Source organism: Amphichorda felina (genome assembly GCF_050947745.1).
Source record: "Amphichorda felina strain 45539 chromosome Unknown scaffold_1, whole genome shotgun sequence".
Classification (NCBI taxonomy): Eukaryota; Fungi; Ascomycota; class Sordariomycetes; order Hypocreales; family Bionectriaceae; genus Amphichorda; species Amphichorda felina.
This window is the reverse complement of record NW_028145049.1, coordinates 473,001-496,259: the sequence shown is the minus strand read 5'-3', so window position 1 is coordinate 496,259 and position 23,259 is coordinate 473,001. Positions and strand designations below refer to the sequence as shown.

Below are 23,259 nucleotides of genomic sequence, written 5' to 3'. Positions count from 1 at the left end.
AGCCGTCACCAGAAATCGGGCCCCTCCTTCTGGGTACCTAGTTAAAGTAGGTATTAGTGCTATGTTCTCCTCGAGCCCATCCCGCTCATCACTTTCATCACTTTTCACGCGTTCAGCGTCGCAATTGAGAGGGAACCAAGATACGTACGCAATAGGCTCCTGCAGCTGCTGGATTTAACCCTGTAGCAGTTGTGAGAGTTCTGACAGTGCATATTGCTATACCAACCCACTGTACACCCTGCCTTAGGCGCCAGGGAAGATCAAGGCTGAATGCGACTGGCCAATTGTACCACTAGCCAAATAGTCGAAATGTACATATTTTAAGACGGGTGTTTTCCTCGATTATGCATTACGACTGAAAGTCTGATATTAGGATCAATCTGGTACCAACCATATCGCCCACGATGCGCCTCCTCAAAGCCGCGAGCATCAACTCGGCCTCGGGCCTCGAGCTGGTTGACTCCAGCCCAGATGCCGCCGAGGTTTACGCTATTCTGTCCCATACATGGACTGCCGACGAGGTCATTTACGAAGATCTGGCCAATGGCAACGCACCCTCTAGGGGCGCCTATCTCAAGATAGTCTACGCGTGCAAGCAGGCCCTCCGGGACGGCTATGACTACATCTGGATCGACACGTGCTGCATCGACAAGCGCAGTAGCGCTGAGCTTTCCGAGTCCATCAACTCAATGTACGCGTGGTACCAACAGGCCGCTGTCTGCTACGCGTACCTGGCTGACTATGCGGACGACGGGGGCCACCTCGCCCAATGCCGGTGGTTCACCAGGGGCTTCACGTTGCAGGAGCTGATCGCACCGCGACATGTGATTTTCTACAGCGCAGGCTGGACCCATATCGGAGATAAACATGGAATGTCACGGGAGATTTCCCTGATCACGCGCATCGCACCAGAAATACTCACAGGAAGCCGTTCTGTCGAGACAGCCAGTATCGCTAACCGCATGGGGTGGGCTGCACATCGCGTTACGACGCGCCCGGAGGACACGGCATATTGCCTCATGGGGATTTTCTCTGTCAATATGCCCCTGCTATACGGGGAGGGCAACAGGGCTTTCACGCGGCTCCAGGAGGAGATCATGAAAGCCTCGACCGATCACACACTCTTTGTGTGGATGGACGAGAACGCCCCGGACGACCGCGAGTACGGGTTGCTGGCGGCAGCACCACGCTGCTTCGAGAAGACCCATATGCTTATACCGTATCCGATCCAGGGCTCCCCTAGGCCCTACTCGATGACTAACGAAGGTCTGTCTATTGAGCTTCCAATTCATCGCTCAGTGGATAGGGACCATAGCATATGTATGGCCTCGCTCAACTGCCCTCCCCCCGATTATGAAAATTCAACATTCGTCGCCGTGTACCTGCGTGGACGAAGTGGGGGCCTAGGAGTCCCTGATCAACGATTCGCACGCGTGCGAGCCGGTAAGCTGGGGCGCATCAGGACAGTGAGCAACCAGTCCATGGAAGACACACGACCAGATGCAACTCATATCTACGTGGGATCCGGTCCGAGAAAGTCGCCGGTTGAAACGGTGTTTCCTAGGCACTTCGTCCGTCTGTGGAAGCCACCCTCTTCATCCCTGTACCGTTTGGCCGATATGCAGTGGCACCATAAGGAGCCCAAGGCCCAATCACTGCCTCAGGGAGGTTGGGCAGATATCCCAGTGGTACGGCGAGCGGGCCACGTGATCATGAGCATGCTCTTTGTTCGGCGGCAAGATGGGGAGCGTCTGGTGTTGACCATCGGGTCTCTGGATGTGGCGCGTCTAGGGTTCTCGGCTGTCGAGGCGGAACGTAAGAGACGTGGCAAGAAGATGGAGAATTTGCCACCAGTCCCGGATACTGATCATGCTCTCTTCTTGACCCCACTAGGACAGGCAATCGAGCTCCCGCATCACATCGCGACTGTAAGGGCGACTACCGAGGCTCGTGGTATTGCTAAGTTTTATCAACTTGAAATCGGGGTCGAGCCGAAAGCTATCGTCATAAACCCACCCAAGGTGCCAGAAGCAAGTATGATGGCGGGAAGCGCTGAGAGCAGCAGGACAAGGAGTGAGCAGGAGAGCTCGAGCCGACGGAACGGCGCTGAGGGTCCAATAAGCCGATGGCGACGGCTTTTGCCGGGCAGCTAGACGCTCAACTAGGTTTCCAGATCAAGAGGCCAATGTGAGCTGGCGCCAAAGAGCAATTTGTTTGTTTCCCCGCGGGGGTGTTTGTTGTTGTATATACGAGAAGCACTAACTGATCCTCTATCCGTTGGCTCCGTGCATGTATAAGGTACGAACGCGGGCCGTGAAACCCGTTGCAGATAGAGCGGTCAAAGGAATCTCGTTAGATAGACTTAGGTTTCGGCGCTTCCGCAGTCGGAATTCGGCTCGAGAAATCGACAAAAGTTCAGGGCCTAAGGGTTGCTTTAGACACGGTGAATAGGACGCGTAATAGGTATCGACAACTGGAAATTCTAGACAAGACGAAGGGCAAAGAAAGAGGTATACCAGGTATTCACAAACTGTGGCTGCCGTGACGATGACAACATCTCTCCCTCCGAGCACGCCACCCGCGGCCGGATCGCGCCGTATATACTCCGTACGGATAATTAATTACCTTGAGGCCCTGCGTGCCAAGCATCACACCATCGGATCAGCCTCCCATCTTGCCGCAAACTATTCCTCAGCCCGTCAGCAAATAACGTGGTATCCGACGATAGAGTTGCAGTAGCGAGGAAAATCTACTCGTAGAAGGGCAATATTGACAAATGGAACGATGGGATTGCTGTACCCCAGAATTTGTTTTTAGAGACATTTTTAGAATCTCAGCCACCAAACCCGGGGTTCCGGCCCCTTGGGCGCACGGCACACGCGTGGTCTCACCCACACCCCTCTCCTCCCCCCCTTCGCCGAGACATTTGGTGGGTGTCCTGGTTCCAAGTTTATTCGGTTTAAAAAATCTTGGCTCTGCGCCACGGGCCAGCGCGTTGGCTCAGCGGCCTAGCTAGCTCCAACGTTGTCGCCACGGGGGGCAACGGTGGCTAGTCAGGGACAGTGACGATGGGCGAAATGTGGTTAATCGGATTGTTGCGACCCGTGGGCCTGAGCATCTGGGCGATCCATGGGATGTCAATACTGGGTTTGCGAGTACTACTATTTTCACGATGATGTAAAGGCACGTAAACCAACAACGCCAATCAATTCGGGGTGCATCTCAACTGCATGTGATACATACTGCAGGAAATCGCAATTGGCCTCCCTCTCTGGCTGTCACACCACCCGCTCTAACCAACGAGACAGGGTGGCTTCTCCCGGACAAAGGAGGCAGAACGCCTAACAAGGAAATAGATACAAGTGTCTATAGTGTGTGCGTAGCCCCTGGCCGACTCAGCGGATCACAGGGTTAAAAAAAAAAAAGAGATGACGATGGTATCGCTCAGGCAGTAAAAAGGCTATATATAATAACAGGGCGATAGTAGGGGGCACCTAGGACTGCTGGCGCAGCAGAGAGCCCAGGAGGGAAGAGCCCAGCGTGGACTGGGAGTCGACGAGGTCGAGGTAGACGGCGCCACGGTAGACGGCCATGGCGGCGAGGGCGGCGGCGGAGGCGTTGAAGACGTAGCGCATGGCGCAGTTGTACATCTGGTTGCGGTTGCGGCGGCGGGAGCGCGAGACAAAGTCCGAGTTGTCGTTGACGTTGGGGAAGGAGCAGTCCTGGGGTACGGGTTCGCCGAGGAACTCGCAGAGGGGCTCCCAGCCGTCGGTGACGCGGTACTCGAGCAGGCGGTCCTTGGGGACGAGGCTGCGGACCTCCTCATAGTGGTTGAGGAAGACCTCCTTGCCCTTGTTGGGGAAGTCGCCCTTGAAGAAGGTATCGAAGAACTTCTTGAGCATCGGGTAGTACATGCTGGCGGCCCAGTCAAAGTGGGAGAGCCAGCGCAGCTCCGGGTCGGTGACGCGCCAGTAGACCGTCTTCATGGTGGAGGCGTGCCACGAGTGGACGTCGCGGTTGGTGAGGACGACCTTGGCCTCGGGGTAGGCCTCGATGAGCTCCTTGGCGAAGGCGATGGACGGCCAGTCGCACACGGCCTGCGCGTTGCCCAGCAGCTGGTCCCAGTCCTCGCGGGTGAATTTCTTGCCCTGGCCGTCGTACTTGGCGCACAGCGCGTCCATCCACATGAGGGCGTCGGGCGGGTTCTCGATGGAGCAGTTCATCATGTGGTAGGTGTCGACGTAACCGAGCTTCTTCATGGCGGCGCGCATAGCTGTTGTCGGGGATCCGTTAGCAGCCAATTCGCTAGGCGAGGCAGAGAGGGGAGAGGAGGGGGAGGGGGAGCGTACAGGCAGTGCCGGTGCGGCCCAGGCCCAGGATCAGGACCTTCATGGGCACCTGGCGGGTGCATTGGCGGCGATTGACATCGGTGTCGTTGGTGAAGACATCGGTGAAGGGTCTGGGCTTGTACTTGGAGGAGTAGGCCATTGTGTCGGCGTCTTGTGGTTGGACGTGGGAATTACAAAGGCAGTACTGGAGGGGAAGAGAAAGAATGGAATAAGAGAGCGAGTCTGCACAGAAGGTCGAGGGGGAGGAGGCTCAAGGTAAAGGAACGACAGGACCGGATGGAGAGCTAGGAGAGAAAGAAGAGTGGCCAACAAGGTAGCGGATGGAGCTTTGAAAAGGTCATGCAATCAATTGGAGGCGCGCAAGGTACTGCGAGTACGGTCTCCCTTCCACCACTACCAGAAGTGGCTCCTTCAGCAGATTGAGCGGCGCGCCGTTGCTAGGCCTGCCCACCAGGAACTGGGCAGCTCACATTTTGACGCCACCCCTGGAGATCGGCTCCCCCAAGTTTCACGACTCGGCCCCACCAATTCGCCAATCACCATCAGTGACGCACCAGCCCTCCTGTCTCCTGGAGTCCTTGCTGGGGGCGCCAAAAATTAACAGAACCACAGCTCGACGAGTGCCCTCGGATATTATTACGTATCCATATTTTCCCCTTTATATTTGCACTGCCTCGTTCTGTTCTTCGTTCTGTTGGTTGCCAGGAGCCGCACAACGGTCCTTGACTGCGTCGGGGCCGTTAACCATACCATTGAGCATAAATTCAACGTTGCCCCTGAGGATGGTTGGAGGGCACAGACACAATGACGTTGATCCTGATCCGTGCCACTGGGCACCCCCCCATCCAGCAATTCGTGGCGGGCCATTCGCGTCTACGGATGCTGCCTATCCCCTTGGATCGGCTCGTTGGATAAAGATGAGGACGTCGACTAGCTGCCGTTGCTGTCCTCCAATTTTTTTTAATCACTCGTTAAGTCGTTGCCAACATTTGGCGGCTGCAAGTTGGAATTGCCCCTTTCGGGTCGTCGGTGGCCGACTTCCCCTGCCAAGACTGACCGGGGTCCCTAGGCAAGCACCACCCCCTGGCCTTTTGACGTGTGAGCATGTCTTGCCTTCCGTCCCGAACCAGTGGCTCGACTCTTCAACGGGCGCGCACTCGTGAACTGAACCTTCAATGGCGGAAGGAGCCAAGGCTGGCCCCTGCCCTCAATGTCGATGATAAAATTCATCGTGGAAAACACGTACGAGCACTTACCTTGTTGATGGAGATGAATACCAACGCGTCTTCTTGGTGCCACCTGGCAGTTGAGGTCAGCCATCTCCATGTGATGTAGGTATGGATACTCTGGCCCACCAACAAAAGCAGCGTCCGGCATCTGACACCTGTCGCAGACCTAAAACCAGCCATGGTTGACGAGGACGCCACTGCGCTGCCCATCCCACCCCACATCGAAAGCCGGCGCGTTGGAATGCCCATCTTCTTCCATCTTGGGGAACCGTCAGGGAACATCGGGCGGGCGACGCGGGCGTGTGGGCTGCGTCGACAATGCAACGTCGAGAGTCGCGCGACCTGCCTGGCGGGTTGTGGCGCCCGTGGTGAGATGGGGGCCGATCGGCGTCGTTCGGGTGCAGCGTTGCGGATGTGGCAGGAGGCCATCCCGGCCATCGTTGGCTCCTTGGTCCTTTTGAGCAGGATCCTCGGAGAGTCGGGGTGGGTATCAGGTATTGTGCAGATAGCAGCTGGCTGCGCACACGGGGCCGACCATCCTGAGGCCGACGAACCGTGGTGACGTTGTCTGCCGCGCTCAGCCCCAGAGCCTCATCTCTTGGCTTTGTTTAGTCTTGAGCTTGGCCAGCGCCCCAAGATCCGAGTTAAAACTCCGGTAGTAACCATATGTGCAGATACGACCAGACCGCAGAACGCATGCTCTACCACGTCGTGTTCGAGTGTACCTGGTTCAGGCTCCCGTGATCCATCAGTGATTAGGCGCTCCTCTTTCTGCCGGCCGGGCCGTCGCTGCCCTCTGCAGATCTCGGCGGCACTGAGGGTCGAACGAGCAGCTTCAAAGGGCATCAGCTGCGATGATCGCGGCAGATAGATTGCCGTCGAGGACTATTCCCTCACTGCGCTATCTTTGACTGCGCTGGCGAGACGGTAGTATTAGGCATGGTACGTATTGTGTTAATGAAGACGCCAATCCCGACATGGCGCTGGTCGGCTGCTCTTGGACAAACACCCAAGTTCTCATGCGCCTCCGATGACGGTGTTTGTCTCAGAATGTGAGATGCCAGTTTCTAGCCAATTTCGAAGCTGCCCCTGGCCATTCCTACTCGTAGGCTCTAAGACGACTGAGATGGTGTAGCCGGCGGGTGTCTCGGGAGCGCAAACAAGCTTCGTGGCGTCGCTGGCTTTTGCGTGGTTTCAGCTTTTCTTGTTTGGCCTTGCTGTGGGGCCTTGTTGCCCACTCTTGACCGTATCGTCACTTGGGCGGGCGAAAATAGTACGAGTACTTCGGTATCGATCATGGAAGACGCATGGAACTTCCATCGTCTCGGCGACAATCTTATCGTCGCTTCGTCGGGACTACGCTCACACCGTCTGGCGCGGAAGTCGGGGATCCAATCCTCCGAGCCACCGACGACCGCGTGGCAGAGGGGCGTTCCAGCGAGGTCGGCCCCCTGTACCGTTAGGTCCGTTACGTACCTCACCAGGCTCACTGCAGGTAATTGGCACACTCAATTAAACTAGACACGTCCCTGACGAAACGGCCCGCCGATTTAGGCCATTTTTTTTGGGGGCAAGCAACCTGAGATTGGAACGGCTCTGGGGCAGTGCTGGCTTTGCCTTATCCTCTGCACTTGAGGACCGATTGATTGACACTGCATCTTCTGGTTCTGGCTTGCTGCTTGGCCTTCCGTTGTCCGTCGTCGTTATCCTCTGGCTCTCTCCATCCATCAACTGCATCTCCATCATCGTTGCCCCCGACTCTCCGAGCTTCTCTTTTGGGCCAAATACAGCCCCTGTTAATTGATTCGACGCCAAGGCTTGAACACTGCATTCCATCCAACCAACAGCTCGCGTTTCATTGTCTTGCGACTTGTCGTCGACTCGTCCCCTGGCTGCCTGCTCTAACGCGATATTCGACGCTGCACTGTCTCAGGCCTCTCCCAACCATTGTGCTGCAGCGCTGTCTGGGTCGACAATTGACATCATCCGCGCCTTTGGATCAGCGTCCTTAATCCATCGCCCATCCTGAGTCGTGCCCGCGCTCCGCCTGATCTGCGTAACGGAGCGGTCTAATTCCAGTCCCTCACCTGCTTCTAGGCACGGGAGGTCGCGACTTTTGCCTGTTTAGAGGCCAATTATTATTATTCACTGTCCTAAAATTCCACCTTCTCAACGTGCAGCATTGCCTGCATCTGAGGCCCTGTCCCACATGCATGCCTGGGGACACCAGTAGCCCACCACCCGTTCGCCCCCCCCAGGTTTCCCACATTGACGGATCCTTAATTCCTTACTCGCAACAAGCTTGCTAGTCTCACTTTTGGATCACTTGGCGTCGCCGCCGACCACCTCCCGCCTGCCAAGCAGTCAAACCGCTCTTATCTGTTCTCCCGACCAACGCCGCTTCCCTTCCCCTTCTTCCCTCTTTCTCCCCCACTATGCCCGGCCACGCTCGGTCCTTCAGCAATGACCGAGTCAACTTCACACCTCTGGAACCAAGGAGATCACGGCGCGTAACTGGCAACACCTGGGAGACGACACCAGCCTCGTCCTCAGACCCCTCGGCCGACGAGGACCAGAACTACCAGTTCCTAATTCCCGGCCCTCCCACAGCCTCCGGGTCCGGATCCGGGTCCGGCCCCGGCGCCATGATTGACAGCGACAACCCTCACCACCGCGACCTGCCCCACGATGCCGAGTCCCTGCGCCCACTCACCCCCATCGCCGAGAAGCCCTCGGGGCGCGGCGCCGCGGCCTCGTCCTCCGCCGGCGGGCCAGTCACCTGGATGAGCCTCCCCCGCAAGGACCAGCTCATCATCCTCTTCATCGGTCGCCTCGTCGACTTCCTCCAGGTCGCCTCCATGCAGGCCTACGTCTTCTTCCAGCTCAAGTCCTTCGACAGCTCCCTGTCCGACTCGCAGGTCTCCCAGCAGGCCGGGCTCCTGCAGGGCTGCTTCACGGGCGCCCAGGTGCTGACGGCCATCCTCTGGGGCAAGGCCGCCGACGCGAGCTGGTGCGGCCGCAAGTGGGTGCTCGTCGTTGGCCTGGGCGGCACGGCGCTGTCGTGTATCGGCTATGGCTTTGCGACGACGTTTTTCTGGGCTGCGTTCTGGAGGGCGTTTGGCGGCGCCATCAACGGTACCGTTGGTATAATGTAAGTCTCAGCACTCTGTTGCGTTGTGGTCCACACAACGTGATGTGACCATGGCCATGTCGTGTAACGTTGGCTGACCTGTCGTGACCCAGCCGGACTATGATTGCCGAGATCACCGTCGAGAAAAAGTACCAATCGCGAGCTTTCCTGATTCTTCCCATGAGCTTTAATGTGGCGGGTATCTTGGGCCCGAGTGAGCACCCCTGACTTCCCCTCTCGACTCTGGTGCACGTAGCTAATCCTTGACAGTCATGGGCGGCATGCTGGCGGATCCGGCGGTGAACCTGCCCGGTATCTTTGGCGAGGGTGCCATCTTTGGATACCAGTGGATTCGCGACTATCCCTACTGTCTACCGAGCCTTGTGAACTGTTTCACTCTGTCCTTTGCTACGGCCTGCACGTTTCTCTTCCTGGAAGAGGTGAGTGCCAATATTGTAACCGCTAGTACCTAATGATCCTGGCTGACACACGGTAGACTTCCAAGAAGCGTCAAGGGCGCTTTGACATCGGTCTGCACTTTGGCGCGCGCGTCAAGAAACTCGTCACTCGGGGCCGCTCTTATGACGGGTACAGGCGCGTCAGCGTTGCTTACGATGACGCTGTCATTCCCCTAGAAGCCGTCACCCCGTCCGGCGCCGAGAAACCCAAGAAGATCACGTCGGTTCTGCCTTTTAGCCGTCTCTGGACGCGCAACGTCATCTTCACCCTTATCACTGGTGCCTTTTACGACTTCCATCTCGGCGCCTTCACCAACATCTGGTCCCTCTTCCTGTCGACGCCTCGTCACGTCGGCCCCGGGCCGCAGCCTGCGGAGGAGAGGCGACGTGACCTCCCCATGCTCTTCACCGGCGGTCTCGGCATGCCCGCGTCGACAGTCGGCGTGGCGACGTCATTCCTGGGCATCCTGGGCATGATCCTGCAGGTGACGCTGTACCCGCCTATCCAAGCCCGCCTCGGCACCCTGCGGTCCTTCCGCTGGTTCCTGCCCCTCTTCCCGTTCGCCTACTTTGTCGCGCCTTACCTCTCCATCCTCCCGTCGTCGAGCGAGGCGCCGGCCCCGGCGTCCGGCCCCCTCGTCTGGGTCGGGATCGTGCTGGTGCTGCTGGTGCAGGTGACGGCGCGGACCTTCACGCTCCCTGCGAGCATCATCCTGCTCAACAACTGCAGCCCGCACCCCAGCGTGCTGGGGACGATTCACGGGCTGGGCCAGAGCGTGTCGGCCGGGTTCCGCACCGTGGGGCCCGTCGTGGGCGGCTGGTGGTACGGCTACGGGCTGGACATTGGCATGGTCGCCTGGGGGTGGTGGTTCGTGGCCGCCATGTCGGTCCTGGGCAGCGTGACGGCCCTGGGGATGCATGAGGGGAGCGGGCATGAGGTCTTCCTGCCGGGGGAGCGGGAGGAGGATGATGAGGATGTCTAGAGCGTTTGGGTTCGATCTGGTGTAGATACTATACTATCCTTGTAGGAGATATCCGCATTGTACAAAATCGCATGGCTTTGTATATATAGCAGGTTTATTTGCTCAGCTATAGAGCATTATTTTCGATGATAATTTGAGGAATTAAGACGTCGGTCGGTAACACTTCCCGGTGGATGTCCTGCGAATGAGTGGCAGGTGAGGCTTCATGACTTGGCAGAAGAGACAGACCAACTGCTCGTAGGGAATATGAGTCCAAATTGCCGTGTTAGACCAAGAGTGATTACCGGAGGCTATTATTGGTTACCGTGATGGTTTGAGAGAGAGAGGGGGTTGGAAGGAGTTGGGATGGTAGTGGAGTTTGGGTGTGGTACATTGCCACCGAGGCTGGTGCGACATCAGCCACAAAACAAGTTGCACCCCCGAAACGCGTTCATGGTCGCGTCGCAATCCAACATCTCACACCTCACCTGTCACATCACCATCATCGCCACCCCATCCTCAAGCCCCTTCACCTGAATCAATTGGCTTATCCCCCACAGCGACCGGCATGGTTACAGGACAAGCAGCCATATCCCGCACACCTTGAGCTATGGACCCGAACCTCTTTGGCGGCGGCTTCGCCGACCCCTACAACCAAGACCAGCCGCAGTCTTCCCTTGACATGCCGCCCTTCCAGGCTTTCTTTGGCGGCTCAGGGGACCCCTCAACGTCCATCGGTCAGGAAGACACCATGTCTGGCGCCATGCCCACCACCTCGTCCGTCGTCACCACCCAGCCCACCATGTCGGGCGCGTTGCAGGAGACCACGACGCCTTCTCACACCATCGAGAATGCCCAGGAGGAGTCTGGTCTGGCGGCGCACTATGAGACCCGCGAGCCGTCGCGCTCGATCTCTCCTCCCATTCTAGGGGGAACCGAGACGATCCAGGAAGAAGGCGCAGAGCAATCCAAGGTGGGGAGTGGCCCATCCCCGTCGCCTGTACGGGAGACTTCCGTCGCGCTGGGCGTCGATGAGACTGTTATTAGCGACTCCATCCCGGACTTGAGTGGTATCGATGATCAGGGCCCCAGCTACGTGCACGAAGAGCAAGATCTTCACGAGGAGTGGGGGGCTGTTGATGGTATGGACAAGGAGGAGGATATTCGCGTGGAGGGAGACGTTTCTGGCGTAGATGCTGAGATTGAGCATCCGAGGGCGGCCTCGGTAGTCCTTGGCGATGAGAAACTAGCATACCGTGAAGAGTTAGAGCCCACAACGGGTGCGGGCTTTGGTCCAGCATCTCCGCCCGAGTCACCCAAGTCACCCACCCCCGAGGAGGCGGCCCGGGAAATATCACTGACCCCAGAACCGGCCGACCTCCCTGCGCGCCTCGCGCGGTCCGTCCCTCCCAAGGGAAAGACTGCGTCCCCTGCCCCAGGAAGCGCCGCCAAGCGACGCCGCCGTACGGCTGCCGATATGCTCGCCGCGGCTACTAGCTCATTCATCAAGGGTGATTACAGCGACCGGAGCAAGCGCCATGTCAGCCCCCGAGCAATCAGCGCTGCAGCTACACCAGTCAAGACGTCATCAGCCCGGAAGGCGACAACCGTAACACCCAAGTCAGCCGCCGCCCAGACGCCCAAAACCAGGGGCCGTCCGAGGAAGAGCGATACAACCACCAAGACACCCAAGAGCGCAGCAAAGAAGACCCTATCAACAGCAGAGACCCCGGCTACGACTCCTAAGCGGCGTGGCCGCCCGCCCAAGAATGCATCGAGCGCAACCGCTACTCCCGTTTCCACCAAGACCCCCAAGAGCGCGGCAAAGAAGATATTGCCAACAGCAGAGACCCCAGCCACTACTCCTAAGCGGCGTGGTCGCCCGCCGAAGGATGCATCGAGCGCAGATGCCACCCCCGGAGCTACCAAGGCCACCACCCCGAAGCGAGGACGCACCGCAGCTAAGCGTGCATCTCCGCTGAAACATACACACACTGGAAGAGCTGCTGCTGCTCCCGCTGCGGCCACCAAGACGACAGCCAAGGCCACATCTGCCGTGGTCGCAGAACCACCCAAACGTCGTGGACGGCCTCCTAAGGCCCCGGCGACGACTGAGGAGCCCAAATCTACCAGAGGCCGACCACGCAAGGCCGCCACTGAAACCACGAGCACGGATGCTCGGTCCTCGAGGGCCACCCGGGGATCGACGCAGACAGATGATGTGCCTAGCGCGTCTTCTGCGAAAGCTCTAGGACGAAAGGCCAAGGCAGCCGAGGCGCCTGCCGCGGCAGACCCTCCCAAGAGGAGAGGCCGACCCCCCAAGGCCGCCACCTCCACCACAGCAACGGCGGCTCCGGCGAAGAAACGCGGTCGTGCGGAGGAGGAAACGCCAGTGGAGTCAAAAAGAGGAAGGACTGGACGATTGACGGCCACGGAAGCAGACACGAGACCGGCTACGACGACTGTGAAGCGTGGTGGCCGGCCAGCTAAGAAGGCAGAGCCTCTAGCCAGTGAGGATGTGAAGGAGACGAAAACGCGAGGCCGGCCTAAGACGACGGTCCAGACGGAGGCCAAACCGGAGCCAGCCAGGGCAGCGACAAGCACCCGCGGTGGGCGTGGTCGCGGCAGAGCTGGGAAGGGGGATGTAGCCGCCCCGGGTGAGCAGACGACGAGGGCGTCTCTTGCAAAGGTGCAGACCGGGAGGGTTACCAAAACCAAGGCGACGCCCAAGGCAACTGGCAGAGCCGCCAAGGCTACGGCTCCCGCGGCGGGTGCTGCGCGGCGGAGCGTGAGATCGAGGGGCTGAGTTGTTTATTATCTGGGTACGGTGTTGTCGGCGTACGGCGCCCCCTAGGGGTCAGGGTATAGGATGGATTTGGAAACGCTCTCCAGCACAGGAACAGAACATCTGGGATTGGGATTGTAGGATCTGGTGCCAACGAATCATGGCGTGTAGGAAAAAGAGCTGTACGAGTAGTATCAAATCCAACAGAGAAGCCAGTGTGGCTCGTTGATTTATTGTACCTTGACCCTTGTCTCTCGTTATCTGCACCCATACTGCCACACCACACAACTCTCAAGACCCCTCAGGCTGGGGCAGGTAGCACAGCACCTCCCAGATATGCCCATCCAAGTCGGCAAAGCTCCGCGAGTACATGCCGTGTTTGGCACCATGGCCCTCCACGACGAAGGGGTCGGCCTGGCCACCGGCCTCGACGGCCCTGCGCAGCCAGTCGTCGACCTGGGCCCTGGAGTCGCACGACAGGGCGAGCAGGGTCTCGGTGGAGGCGCGGGCGTCGTTGGGGCCCGTCCCCGGGCGGAGGAAGTCCCTGATGCGGTCGCGCGAGTGCAGGAACAGGCAGATGGAGTCGTTGGGGGATGGGAGGAGGAGGCACTGGGTGGTGGAGGCGTCGGAGTAGGCGGGGACGGGGGTGAAGCTCAGGGCCTGGTAGAAGGTGGATGAGGCCTGGGGGTCGACGGCGTGGGTGTTGATGTAGAGGGCCGGGGGTTTCATGTCGGTGGTGGCCATGGTGCTGGTGATGATGTGGGGGATGTTGTAAGATGGAGGTTGGTTGGGGGTTGAGTTAGATGCCTTGTCGAGGAGGCAGCTATTTTATAAGTGGGTGGGTGAGTATGTACTGCGACAATAGCTGATATTCAAGCATATATATTTGAGGCATGTCTGACTCTGCTGCCTGGTGCCAATTCATGTGGCTTGCAGTGAACTTCTGCCCCAATGCCGTCTAAATTACGTGAGGAGGTGAGGGGCATCGTTGTGACTTGTGTGTCCCCTTCACGATGCTTGGCTTGGCGGGTTCATGCAGTACCGACCACTTATCCAGGAACAAAGGTGAATTGGCAACCAAGATAGGAGGATAATGGCGAGAGGAACTCGCCTTTGATTTCCTGTATAACCTTGATCACCTTGGTCGTTTCTGCCGATTCTTCCTCGGCGTCACATCATATCTGGAGGAGGAGACGCTGCGTCACGGCATGTACCTGCTTCATGAGCCGTGTTCTCTCTCGTGAATCCATGCACATTATTCGTATAGTACCTGGCATACGAAAGCAAATACCGTGGATTTGTAAGTGTCGTATATGCCGTATCTGCAGACAATCCTGGGGAGACGAAGTACGGAGGTGGGGTGCTTCCAAAGCTCAAATCACCGGTGCAGAGTGGGGCCATCTCCGGATTGCCCTCCGGGTGCCGCTCCGGGGCTCCAATCCGAGCCACATTCTAGACTGGAGGCCTTAGTTGCTTTGAATATACTGTGCAATAATCGTCCAAAACACGTCGAGGACGCGTGTGAGCTATAAAACAGGTCTTTATCCTACATGGTTACGGATTGCCGTCAACGCGTTCGTTACGTACAAGGGGCTCAGATGGCCGCAACCGCAAAAACCCCATCTCCCCAAAACACCCTCCAGCTTAGACATCCACCTTTTCCACATTCTCCACCGCCTGGACCGTGGGATCGTTGTGCAGCGCGGCATTCAGCCCGATCTCGCGGTTGATCTCGTCGATGCGCTCGGCGTCGGCCTGCGCGGTGCCCTCGGAGCCAAAGATGAGGTCCTGCCAGGGGGGGTCAGTACAATGACCCAAGAAGAAACTTTTTTTTTTTTTTTTTGAATTTGGAAAGTGAGAGGGCAAAGAAAACATACCATCTCCTCGAGAGACAGACGCTTCGTCTCGGGCACAAACAGCCAGATAAAGGCGGCGCCCATGGTGGTGATGAGGCCAAACAGGATGTAGGTGCCGTAGGTGATGTGCGTGAGCAGGTCGGGGGTGATCTGGCCAATGATGAAGTTGTTCCTGCACATGCATGTGAGTTTTCTCTCCTTCGATCAAGGAGTAATGACAATGGACACGACACGTACATCCAGTTGCTCGAGGCACCGAGAGACACGCCGTAAGGGCGCGTGCTCAGGGGCCACACCTCGGCGATGATGATCCAGGCACAAGGGCCCCAGGAGTCTGTCCAGGTCAGCAAGCCATTCCCATCCATCGAAAGCATTGGGCCTGCTCACATCCAAAGTGCACGACAAACAGCCAGACCATGCAGACGGCAGCCCACCCCGCACCGGGCTGCTCGTGGAACTTGTCAATGTTCTTGGCCAGGATGACAGCGATGATGAAATGGCACAGCGCCATGCCAATCGCGCCGGTGATCAGGACAGGCTTCCGGCCGAGGCGGTCGATCCAGAGGACCGCGGGGATCGTCGCGATGAACATGACAATTCCCACAACACCCGTCGCGAGCAGGCTGGTGGTGGTGGAGCTCAGCCCCAGCTGCTCAAAAATCTGGGGGGCATAGTAGAGGATCTGGGATCGATTAGCAACCACAACAGCCGCTTCCCGGACGTTTAGAGAGGTCCGAAGGGGGTATACTGACACTATTGATCGCGCTCCACTGCTGGAAGAACATGGTTACGGTTGCTACGATGACGCGGCGGAACATGGGCTTCGTCTTGAAGAGGGCGGCGATGGCGACGAACTGCAGCTTAAAGACGTTCATGGGGGTCTGCTCCTGCAGGTGGGGGAATTTCTCGGCCAGGCTCCGCTTCTCGAAGAGAGACTGGGCCTTGATCTCGAGGAATTCCAGCTCGATCAGCTCGTGGTTGGGGGGCAGGTCGCGCAGGTCGGCGAGGACGGTTCGGGCCTCCTCCTCGCGGCCGTGGTGGAGCAGCCAGCGGGGGGAGAAGGGCATCCACAGCATGCCGACAAAGAGGACGATGGCGGGGACGATCTGGATGCAGATGGGGACGAGCCAGGCAGCGTCAGACTGCGTCTCGACGGTGGTGCCTCCGATGTAGTTGGTTCCGCTGGGGGCGTGTAAGTGACATGGGGTATTCCAGGGGGAGGGACAGTTGGCAACGTACTAGTCAATCCAGAAGCTGATCATGATGCCAAAGGTGATGGCAAACTGCTGAAGGCCGACAAGTGCGCCGCGGACCTCACTGGAATCGTCAGTTCCAGGTTCACACTCCCTTGGGAATCATCTGTCCATCACTTACGGAGGAGCACACTCGGAGTTGTACAGCGGCACAATCATGGACAGGCTACCGACACCCATACCACTGATTCCGCAAGTTAGCCCATGGCAGCAGGAATATCGTCTGGTGTTGACGGGCAGACGTACGTGATGAACCGTCCGGCGAGGATGCACTGGTAACCGCCGGCAATGGAGGAGATCTGGATGACGACACCAAGGCAGAAGAAGACGGTGGCGATGAGCACGCCGTACTTGCGCGAGCAGACCTCGGCGATGAAGCCAGACAGCACAGCGCCCAGCCAGGCGCCCAGCTCGAGAATGGACGTCAGCCAGCCCTTCTTGGTCGGGTTGTCGATGTACCCGTCCATGTCTGCGCGGCCACCATCCCATGTCAGCCCAAGATACCCAGACCAGAGATGTAGACGTGGGGAGGTGCAACTAACGCTTGGCAAACGACGGCATGGCCAGGATGCCCGAGAACATGCCCTGGTTGTAGCCGTACAGCACACCGCCGATGCAGGCAAAGGCGGCGATACGGGCGACCTTGAAGTTCTTGGCCAGGGCCTTGGCGCCCGAGTCGCCCATGAGGGCCTGGCGGCGCTGGAGGGCAGCATCGTAGGCCGCGTTGGCGTCGGCGGCGCCTCCCATTGTGGTTGTCGGGGTTGGTGTTGTCTGTAGGGGGGTTTGGAGGCGGAGGATTAGGTTGTGAGCCGTGATCGAGGCATCGGGACAATGCGGGCTGGGGGCTGCCTTTACATTCTATATAATACGAGTCGAACGTGGAGTTGACTGTAGTACGTACTACGGATATAGTACTATGGTACGGATACTGATACTGCTAGCCCCATACTTGCCGTAGCCCCGGAGGAAACATGTTCGGCATCGAGGCGGATAATTACCGACACCAACCAGCATCAGCACGCCAAGCTGCGGTTGGCTGGATGAGCCGATGAGGCTGCATCGGGAGTCATTTGGGGCCATTTGGGGCCATTTAGCCTGAAGTCGCCCCGGCTGGGGAGCCACTGCGCCCACTCTGCCCCCGTCGTGCCAGGATTCGCGCGTATATACGGTTATATTGGGTATATTGGGGGGGACCATTGAGGGGGGAGCGAAGGGGATAAAAACCCCATGGAATCCCCACACTCGGGTTCTCAATCGTGGTCTGTGGGACGCGTGGTGGGACGCGTGGTGTGACTGCGTGACTGTCTGTGTGGCCATTTGTGTGGCCCTTTGTGCGGTCCTGTGACCTGGGGAGGATTTGCTCGTCCCGGGGCTAGAGGATGGTTTTTTCCATTAGTCCCGGATGTGGCCATTGGCTGCATCTGGGCTTCCAGGAATCATGATGAAATTGATCAAGGCCACCAGGACGTATTACTCGTAGATAATTGCCGTGTGAGTTTTTGAGTTTTTGTTATTAATAAACCGCCAATGTTGACAATTAGCGTCCAGCCACCAGCCACGTTTTCCTTCTCCGAGTCTTCCAGAACAATTAACCACATCAATTTCTACTCTTCACAGTCTTCACCTTCATGAGCCGCCCCCCCCCCCCCCCCTTTTTTGTTTTTCCCTCCCCACAGAATCGAGGCAGGGTAAAATGTCATGTCTGCCTCCACCCCGAGAATATGACCCATCGCCACATGTCACTACACTCCTGGTCCCCGTGGTGCGAGTTCATCACCCTCACAATGTGCCATCGCACAATTCTTGTCCTCTGCCCGTCTCTGGGTAGGTAGGCGGCCCATGAGAAGTGCGAGAACCTGTCTGTCCCGTCGTGCTCCTGTCAGAAGGGACCACTCACATTACACAGCGCACATGAGGATGGCCGGGTTGGGCCATCTGGTGCCACCTCGTGTGTCTGACCCGGACATCCTGACCGGGGACATGCTCACCCCTGGGAGGCTGCGGGATCATCGAAATCGTTGCCATCATTGTCGCTGCCATCATTGTCGTCGTCGTCCTCCTCCTCCTCTGGAACCAAGTCGTCCGATTCGATCGTCTTCCAGGAATCGTCCACTAGAGGAAGTTGCTTCCCGGTCTGCGGAAACAGAGTCAGACCAGACCTTGGCCACCAGTTCAACGTCCTCCCTCCCAGGCTCATTCTTTCTTCGAGTCGGTGCACTGGTAAGATGGTACCTGTGTAACACATTTCTGGCCTTGCACAGAGAAACACTAGACGCGAAATGTGCACCTACACCGGTGTGCGCCGTGAACACGCTCCATCCGAGTTTCGAATTCTTCCAAACGTACTTCTTGGCCCAGTGTATGCCGTGTCGGTGCTTGCTTCGAGAAAACAAGTCCGAATCTGCCCACCTTTGTCTGCCCCGGCTAGCAATAGCCCTTATGCCGAGGTGTTTCTCCCAGCCTGCCGATGGACATTGTGTTGACCCTGGATCTGCTGGGTGTGCCTGGATAGGCGACCAAGGGTAGTTTGGCTGCAAGCTCCCGAGAGCCCCAAAGGCAGGGGCTCTCATCCGGGTAGAAGAAGACCCGCAGAGGATGAACGCTCAGAACCCCCTTCCCCCTCCTGGGTGGCTCTGCTTCACCCACTGCTTTCCCGTCGAAGCTCTCACCGAGATGGCCCCTGCATGGCGATGGGATCACCACTTGGTTGGAAATTTCGAATTTCTCATGGTGCAGCTCAACGAGCAGGCTTCCTCCCACATAGGGGATGGAGGAGTGCAGCCCTCCGGCTCGATGTCGTGGGGGCGTACTTTGGACTGGTCGGCCCTGGAGACGACCCTGATTGGGGACTTCCCAACGAGGAGGCGCCCTCCTGGATTGAGGGGGTGTGCGCAGGAGATAGCTAGGCAACCGAGCATTTCTTTGCTCCCATGGCCATTCCATCATCACCATCCACTTTGGGCCAAAGCTCCCGTCAGGTGCACTTGTAGTGCGGAAGCTTCCCTCTCAAAGCCCGAGAACCCAGCCAGGCGGCCCCTGAATGGTCTGGTAGATCAATTCCTCGGTCTCCTAGCCCGGTCGATTTCTCCGAGTCGGTTTGTGGTGCCGGGAGTCTTTCCCCCAGAGGGCCAGTGACAGCTGGCGAGAAGCCGACCTTGGATCGTTTCCAACTCCAAATTCGACTTGCCCTTGGCCTCTCCGGATTCTCCCCCTGACCCTCATCCATCGAACGTGCGTTGCAGTCAATCAGGCGAGAGCATCGAGGACAAAGGGAAATTGCTGCTCTCCCCTGAGCTCATCTGGGGCTTCTGCTGCGCCAGATATTGCCGCCATCTGGAGCAATCCACTGCGCCTCTATAAGGACTCTGACCTTGAACAGATCATCCGCCCTGGCTCCTGAGGTTCAGGACTCGGCCTGACTCGAAACGGTGGTCGCGCCGCGCCGCCGAGGTTCTGTTGGAATCCTTTGGACCAGCCGTGAAGATCGCGCCAAGCCCACCGGACCAGAAAGCTGCCCAGCATGTATGGCCTGTGCTTCTTGAATGGCGAGCTGGAAGAGAGTATATAGAATGGTGGGTGTTGGCCAGATGGAGGAAGACCTGGATGTGAAACCCAGCCCCCGCTCTCCACCCTCTGCCTCCCACAAAGAAACAACGAATGGAGATGACGAGTATGGTGACTCGAGGTTGGATGGAGATGAACAAAGAACCAAGACGCAAAGACTCAAAGCATCCTCTTTATACCCCCTTATGCTCCCCAGAGTCACACATCTACATCCCAACAGCAAAACGACAACAACTAACGCCCGACAGCTTGATCAAACACCTAGCCGGACATATATAGAAACACACATAGTAAAGCCGTCCTAAGTTTGACAAACAACATCGATCGAGACAAACAGCAATCTCCTCAGGAGCTGACGAATTCGCAGCCAGACGTGTATGCGGCGGGCTGTTGTATGCAGCCTGACCAACGGCACGCACATGGCGTCAACATCTGCAGCTAGATGAAGAATATAATGAAACCCAATGAAATAGTCAAACGTGGTCCCTTTATCCGGCAGAGTCCCGCGGTGACGGCAAACTGAAGATCAAACATGTCTCGGCCCGTCACAGGTGTATATATGCGGGAGGGGGAAAAAATAGACAAGTCACATCACTTGGAAACAATCAACTTGACGAATTCGTGTGGTAGATTTCTCATACTATCAGGAAAATATCGTAACAACGTCCCCCGTAGATACATTGTGCGGCACATCCAGCGCGCGCACACACCGGCATTATCCTCGTTCTATCGAGACCTGACCGGCTTTCTTTCTAAATCTCATCTTTATCTCGTCTGCAAACATAAAAAGGGTTCGATGGCGGACCAAGCACTTAAGCGTCCTCGCCGTTGTTGATGAGGCCGGTGGTGGTGCCGTTGGGAGCGCCGGTGATGACCTGGATGGCCGTCTTGGCAATGGTCTCGCAGAGACCCTCGATGGACTCGCCCTTGCCCAGCAGGTAGGCGCCGAAGCCGGCGACGTGGGGGGAGGCCATGGAGGTACCGGACATGGTGTCGGTACCGCCGGGGACGGTGGACTCGATGTCGACACCAGGGCCGAAGACGTCGACGAGCTTGCCAAAGTTGGAGAACTCGGCAATGGCATCGGCGTTGTCCGAGGCACCGACGGTGCAGGCCTTGGGCTCGGAGGCAGGCGAGGAGTCGGCAGCGTTGGCAGCCTCGTTACCGGCGGCGACGGCGAGGAAGATGCCGGCGTCGACAATGGCGGCAGCGGCGTCGTTGACCGACTGGGAGAAGGATCCGCCCAGGGACATGTTCACGACGGAGCCCTTGTCGCAGCCCTCGCGGCTGGGGGCATCGCCGGCAACGTACTCCATGCCCTTGATGACACCGGAGTTGGAGCCCGAACCGTTGGCGTCGAGGACCTTGACGGCGAACAGGCTGGCCTTCTTGGAGACACCGTAGGTCTTGGAGCCGATGGTGCCGGCGCAGTGGGTGCCGTGGCCATGGCCGTCCTCGTCGGAGCCATCGCCGGAGAAGTTCTCGAGCCAGGTGGCACGGCCCTCAAACTCCTCGTGGTCGACATCGATACCGGTGTCGAGGACGTAGGCGCAGATGCCCTCGCCAGCAGTGTCGTCGTAGGTGTAGGTGGTGCCGCCGGGCTCCTTGGAGGAGATGCGGGCCAGGCCCCAGGGAGCATCCTCCTGGGTGGCCTGGATGGTGACGATGGCATCCTGCTCAATGTAGTCGACGTTGGGGTTGCTCTTGAGCTTCTCCAGCTCCTCGGGGGTGAGGCTGGCGGCGAAGCCAGAGAAGCCGCGCGAGTAGGTGTAGTCGGCCTTGGCGGTGATGGAGCTGATGGCAGAGTCGACGGCAGTAGACATGGCGTTGTTCTTCATGCGGACAATGTACTTTCCGTCAATCTGGTTTCCACCACGGGGCACCAGAACGGGGGCCTGGCGCTGGACCGAGGGGAGACCAGCGGCCATGGGGATGAGGGCGAGGAGAGTGGCAGCACGCATGTTGGCGGTGTTGTTGTGGTGTTGGGGAGGGGGGGTGTTTGTCTTGGGATGGGTAAGGAGAGAAGAGAGTGAGTAAGTCTGCTCAGCACTCGATGGAAAGATGAGGATGAGAGGCAAGAAACAAGACTGTCGATGAGGCGAGACACGGCCGTCTTTTATCCTCGAATCTTTGGCATGGCGGTATGGTGGCGGCATGGGATGGCAGCATGGTACCAGTTGGCCCCATACACTCACCAGTGCAGGAACCCATTGCATGGCAAGGCGGCCTTGACGAGCTGGATAGGCCTGGTCAGGCGTGGATGAGCTTGGATAGGCCCGTTTGGCACGGGGCTCGAGGAGCCGACGACGACTTGCTGTTCGCAGCAAGGACATTCACTCACAAGGTGTCTTTCCTCCCTCATTGGGTCAAGGCTGGCTCCAAAAGCACCCGGGGCTAGCATGTCGAATTGTCGATCCCGAAACGTTTCGCCAGCGGCCAGCCCCATGCAGTTTAGCCCTGGCCACAGCTTCTCAGTCCTCAGCACAAAGTACCTTGGGACGTCCACGGGGCAAGCAGAATGGCGGACGGTGTGCAGTCGGAGTCGGCGGTCCTCGATCCACCCCTGGCGATCTTCAACCGTTCCTGGACGAGTGCCGGAGCCACCTGGGGACTGGCCCCACCGAGCTGTGGCAGACGGTCCTTTGGTTCATCAACCATTCAACCTCCTTGGGCCCCTTTGGGGGCCTTGGCACATCTGGTTGGATCCCTGGGCCCCTGTCGCCCTCTATCAGGAGTACTCTATCGCGGCCGAACTAGCCTCCAGCTTCCAAGCCTGTGTGCTAGTGGCGGGACTGGTGACTGGTGGCTGCTGGTGTTTCTGCCCAGGCGCGAATAGCATGTGAGAGTCCTGCTTCGTTCGAGCTGCAGACGCATGTCCCCGTGACCAGCCAGCTCATTGCACCTGTTCGGTCAAGACCTGCTGCTGCTGCTGCTGCCCAGGCGACAATCTCCGTCTCCGCCATTATTACCGTGGCTTGTTGACAGCAGTCCATAGTAGTAATTGTGCAGCGCGGATTGGCTCGAGTCGACTTGTACGTTGCCGCACGTTGTCGCACATTGAACCGCTTACACCTGCCAACGGCACTGGCAGTTCTGTTCTGGCACACCACCGAAAGCACGCTTCGGCCCTGCAATGTCCTGTGCACAGCCAACGAGAGGGCTAAATGTGCCGGGAATACGACGTGACGAAACGCTGCATCGCTTTGTCGCTGCATCGGTCAATGGCCTGATCGCCTGCCGTGCTCTCACCGCGGCGGTGCTGCTTGCTGGCTTGCTGTTGGTGCTGCTGTTGGTGCTGCTGGTGGTGCTGCTCCCTGCTAATATCCGATATGACCTTTTTCTCCGCAGCATCCATCAAACATATCGCCACTGCTGCGGAGATTCACGTTTGAGTTTCTGACGCGCAGGAGCACCAGGGACAAAATGCCCGATCGTCCATCATATGGCCCATCCAGTCCACCTGTCCACCAGTCCACCAGCCCACCCCCACCCCCAGAGAGCCCTCCGGATCCCCGTGGTCGGAGTCGGGGTGGGTCGCATCATCAAGTGAACAACAAGCCGCCGCCATCGCCCCATCACGGATCAGTCAAGTCCCTTTCAGGCTTCCAAATATGCTCGGGAAGGCCCTTCCAGCGATGCAATCGGCCGCCAGGGGTGCCCCCCGGGAGCAGGG

At 58.2% G+C, this 23,259-nt stretch overlaps 7 protein-coding genes across 7 annotated transcripts; 3 read left to right on the top strand and 4 right to left on the bottom strand.

The window, feature by feature from the left end:
- Positions 1–404: 404 nt before the first annotated feature.
- ACO1O0_000162 (uncharacterized protein) lies at positions 405–2,153 on the top strand (the record flags this gene model as incomplete). The annotated part of the gene is made up of 1 exon (XM_083189662.1): positions 405–2,153. One exon carries the CDS (start codon positions 405–407, stop codon positions 2,151–2,153), a length of 1,749 nt encoding a protein of 582 aa, XP_083053521.1.
- A 1,341-nt stretch (positions 2,154–3,494) lies between these two features.
- ACO1O0_000161 (sulfotransferase family protein) lies at positions 3,495–4,488 on the bottom strand (the record flags this gene model as incomplete). Its single annotated transcript, XM_083189661.1, has 2 exons — positions 3,495–4,273; positions 4,350–4,488. The coding sequence occupies 2 exons, from the start codon at positions 4,486–4,488 to the stop codon at positions 3,495–3,497; spliced, it is 918 nt and encodes a 305-aa protein (XP_083053520.1).
- Positions 4,489–8,013: 3,525 nt separating this feature from the next.
- ACO1O0_000160 (uncharacterized protein) lies at positions 8,014–10,149 on the top strand (the record flags this gene model as incomplete). The annotated part of the gene is made up of 4 exons (XM_083189660.1): positions 8,014–8,729; positions 8,822–8,922; positions 8,979–9,148; positions 9,205–10,149. The coding sequence occupies 4 exons, from the start codon at positions 8,014–8,016 to the stop codon at positions 10,147–10,149; spliced, it is 1,932 nt and encodes a 643-aa protein (XP_083053519.1).
- Positions 10,150–10,738: 589 nt separating this feature from the next.
- Positions 10,739–12,934, top strand: ACO1O0_000159 (uncharacterized protein; the record flags this gene model as incomplete). Its single annotated transcript, XM_083189659.1, has 1 exon — positions 10,739–12,934. One exon carries the CDS (start codon positions 10,739–10,741, stop codon positions 12,932–12,934), a length of 2,196 nt encoding a protein of 731 aa, XP_083053518.1.
- A 270-nt stretch (positions 12,935–13,204) lies between these two features.
- ACO1O0_000158 (uncharacterized protein) lies at positions 13,205–13,657 on the bottom strand (the record flags this gene model as incomplete). Its single annotated transcript, XM_083189658.1, has 1 exon — positions 13,205–13,657. One exon carries the CDS (start codon positions 13,655–13,657, stop codon positions 13,205–13,207), a length of 453 nt encoding a protein of 150 aa, XP_083053517.1.
- Positions 13,658–14,557: 900 nt separating this feature from the next.
- ACO1O0_000157 (general substrate transporter) lies at positions 14,558–16,769 on the bottom strand (the record flags this gene model as incomplete). The annotated part of the gene is made up of 9 exons (XM_083189657.1): positions 14,558–14,701; positions 14,791–14,941; positions 15,007–15,103; positions 15,157–15,451; positions 15,522–15,951; positions 16,009–16,086; positions 16,144–16,206; positions 16,269–16,491; positions 16,565–16,769. 9 exons carry the CDS (start codon positions 16,767–16,769, stop codon positions 14,558–14,560), a joined length of 1,686 nt encoding a protein of 561 aa, XP_083053516.1.
- A 3,629-nt stretch (positions 16,770–20,398) lies between these two features.
- ACO1O0_000156 (S8 family peptidase) lies at positions 20,399–21,547 on the bottom strand (the record flags this gene model as incomplete). Its single annotated transcript, XM_083189656.1, has 1 exon — positions 20,399–21,547. The coding sequence occupies one exon, from the start codon at positions 21,545–21,547 to the stop codon at positions 20,399–20,401; it is 1,149 nt and encodes a 382-aa protein (XP_083053515.1).
- Positions 21,548–23,259: the final 1,712 nt, after the last annotated feature.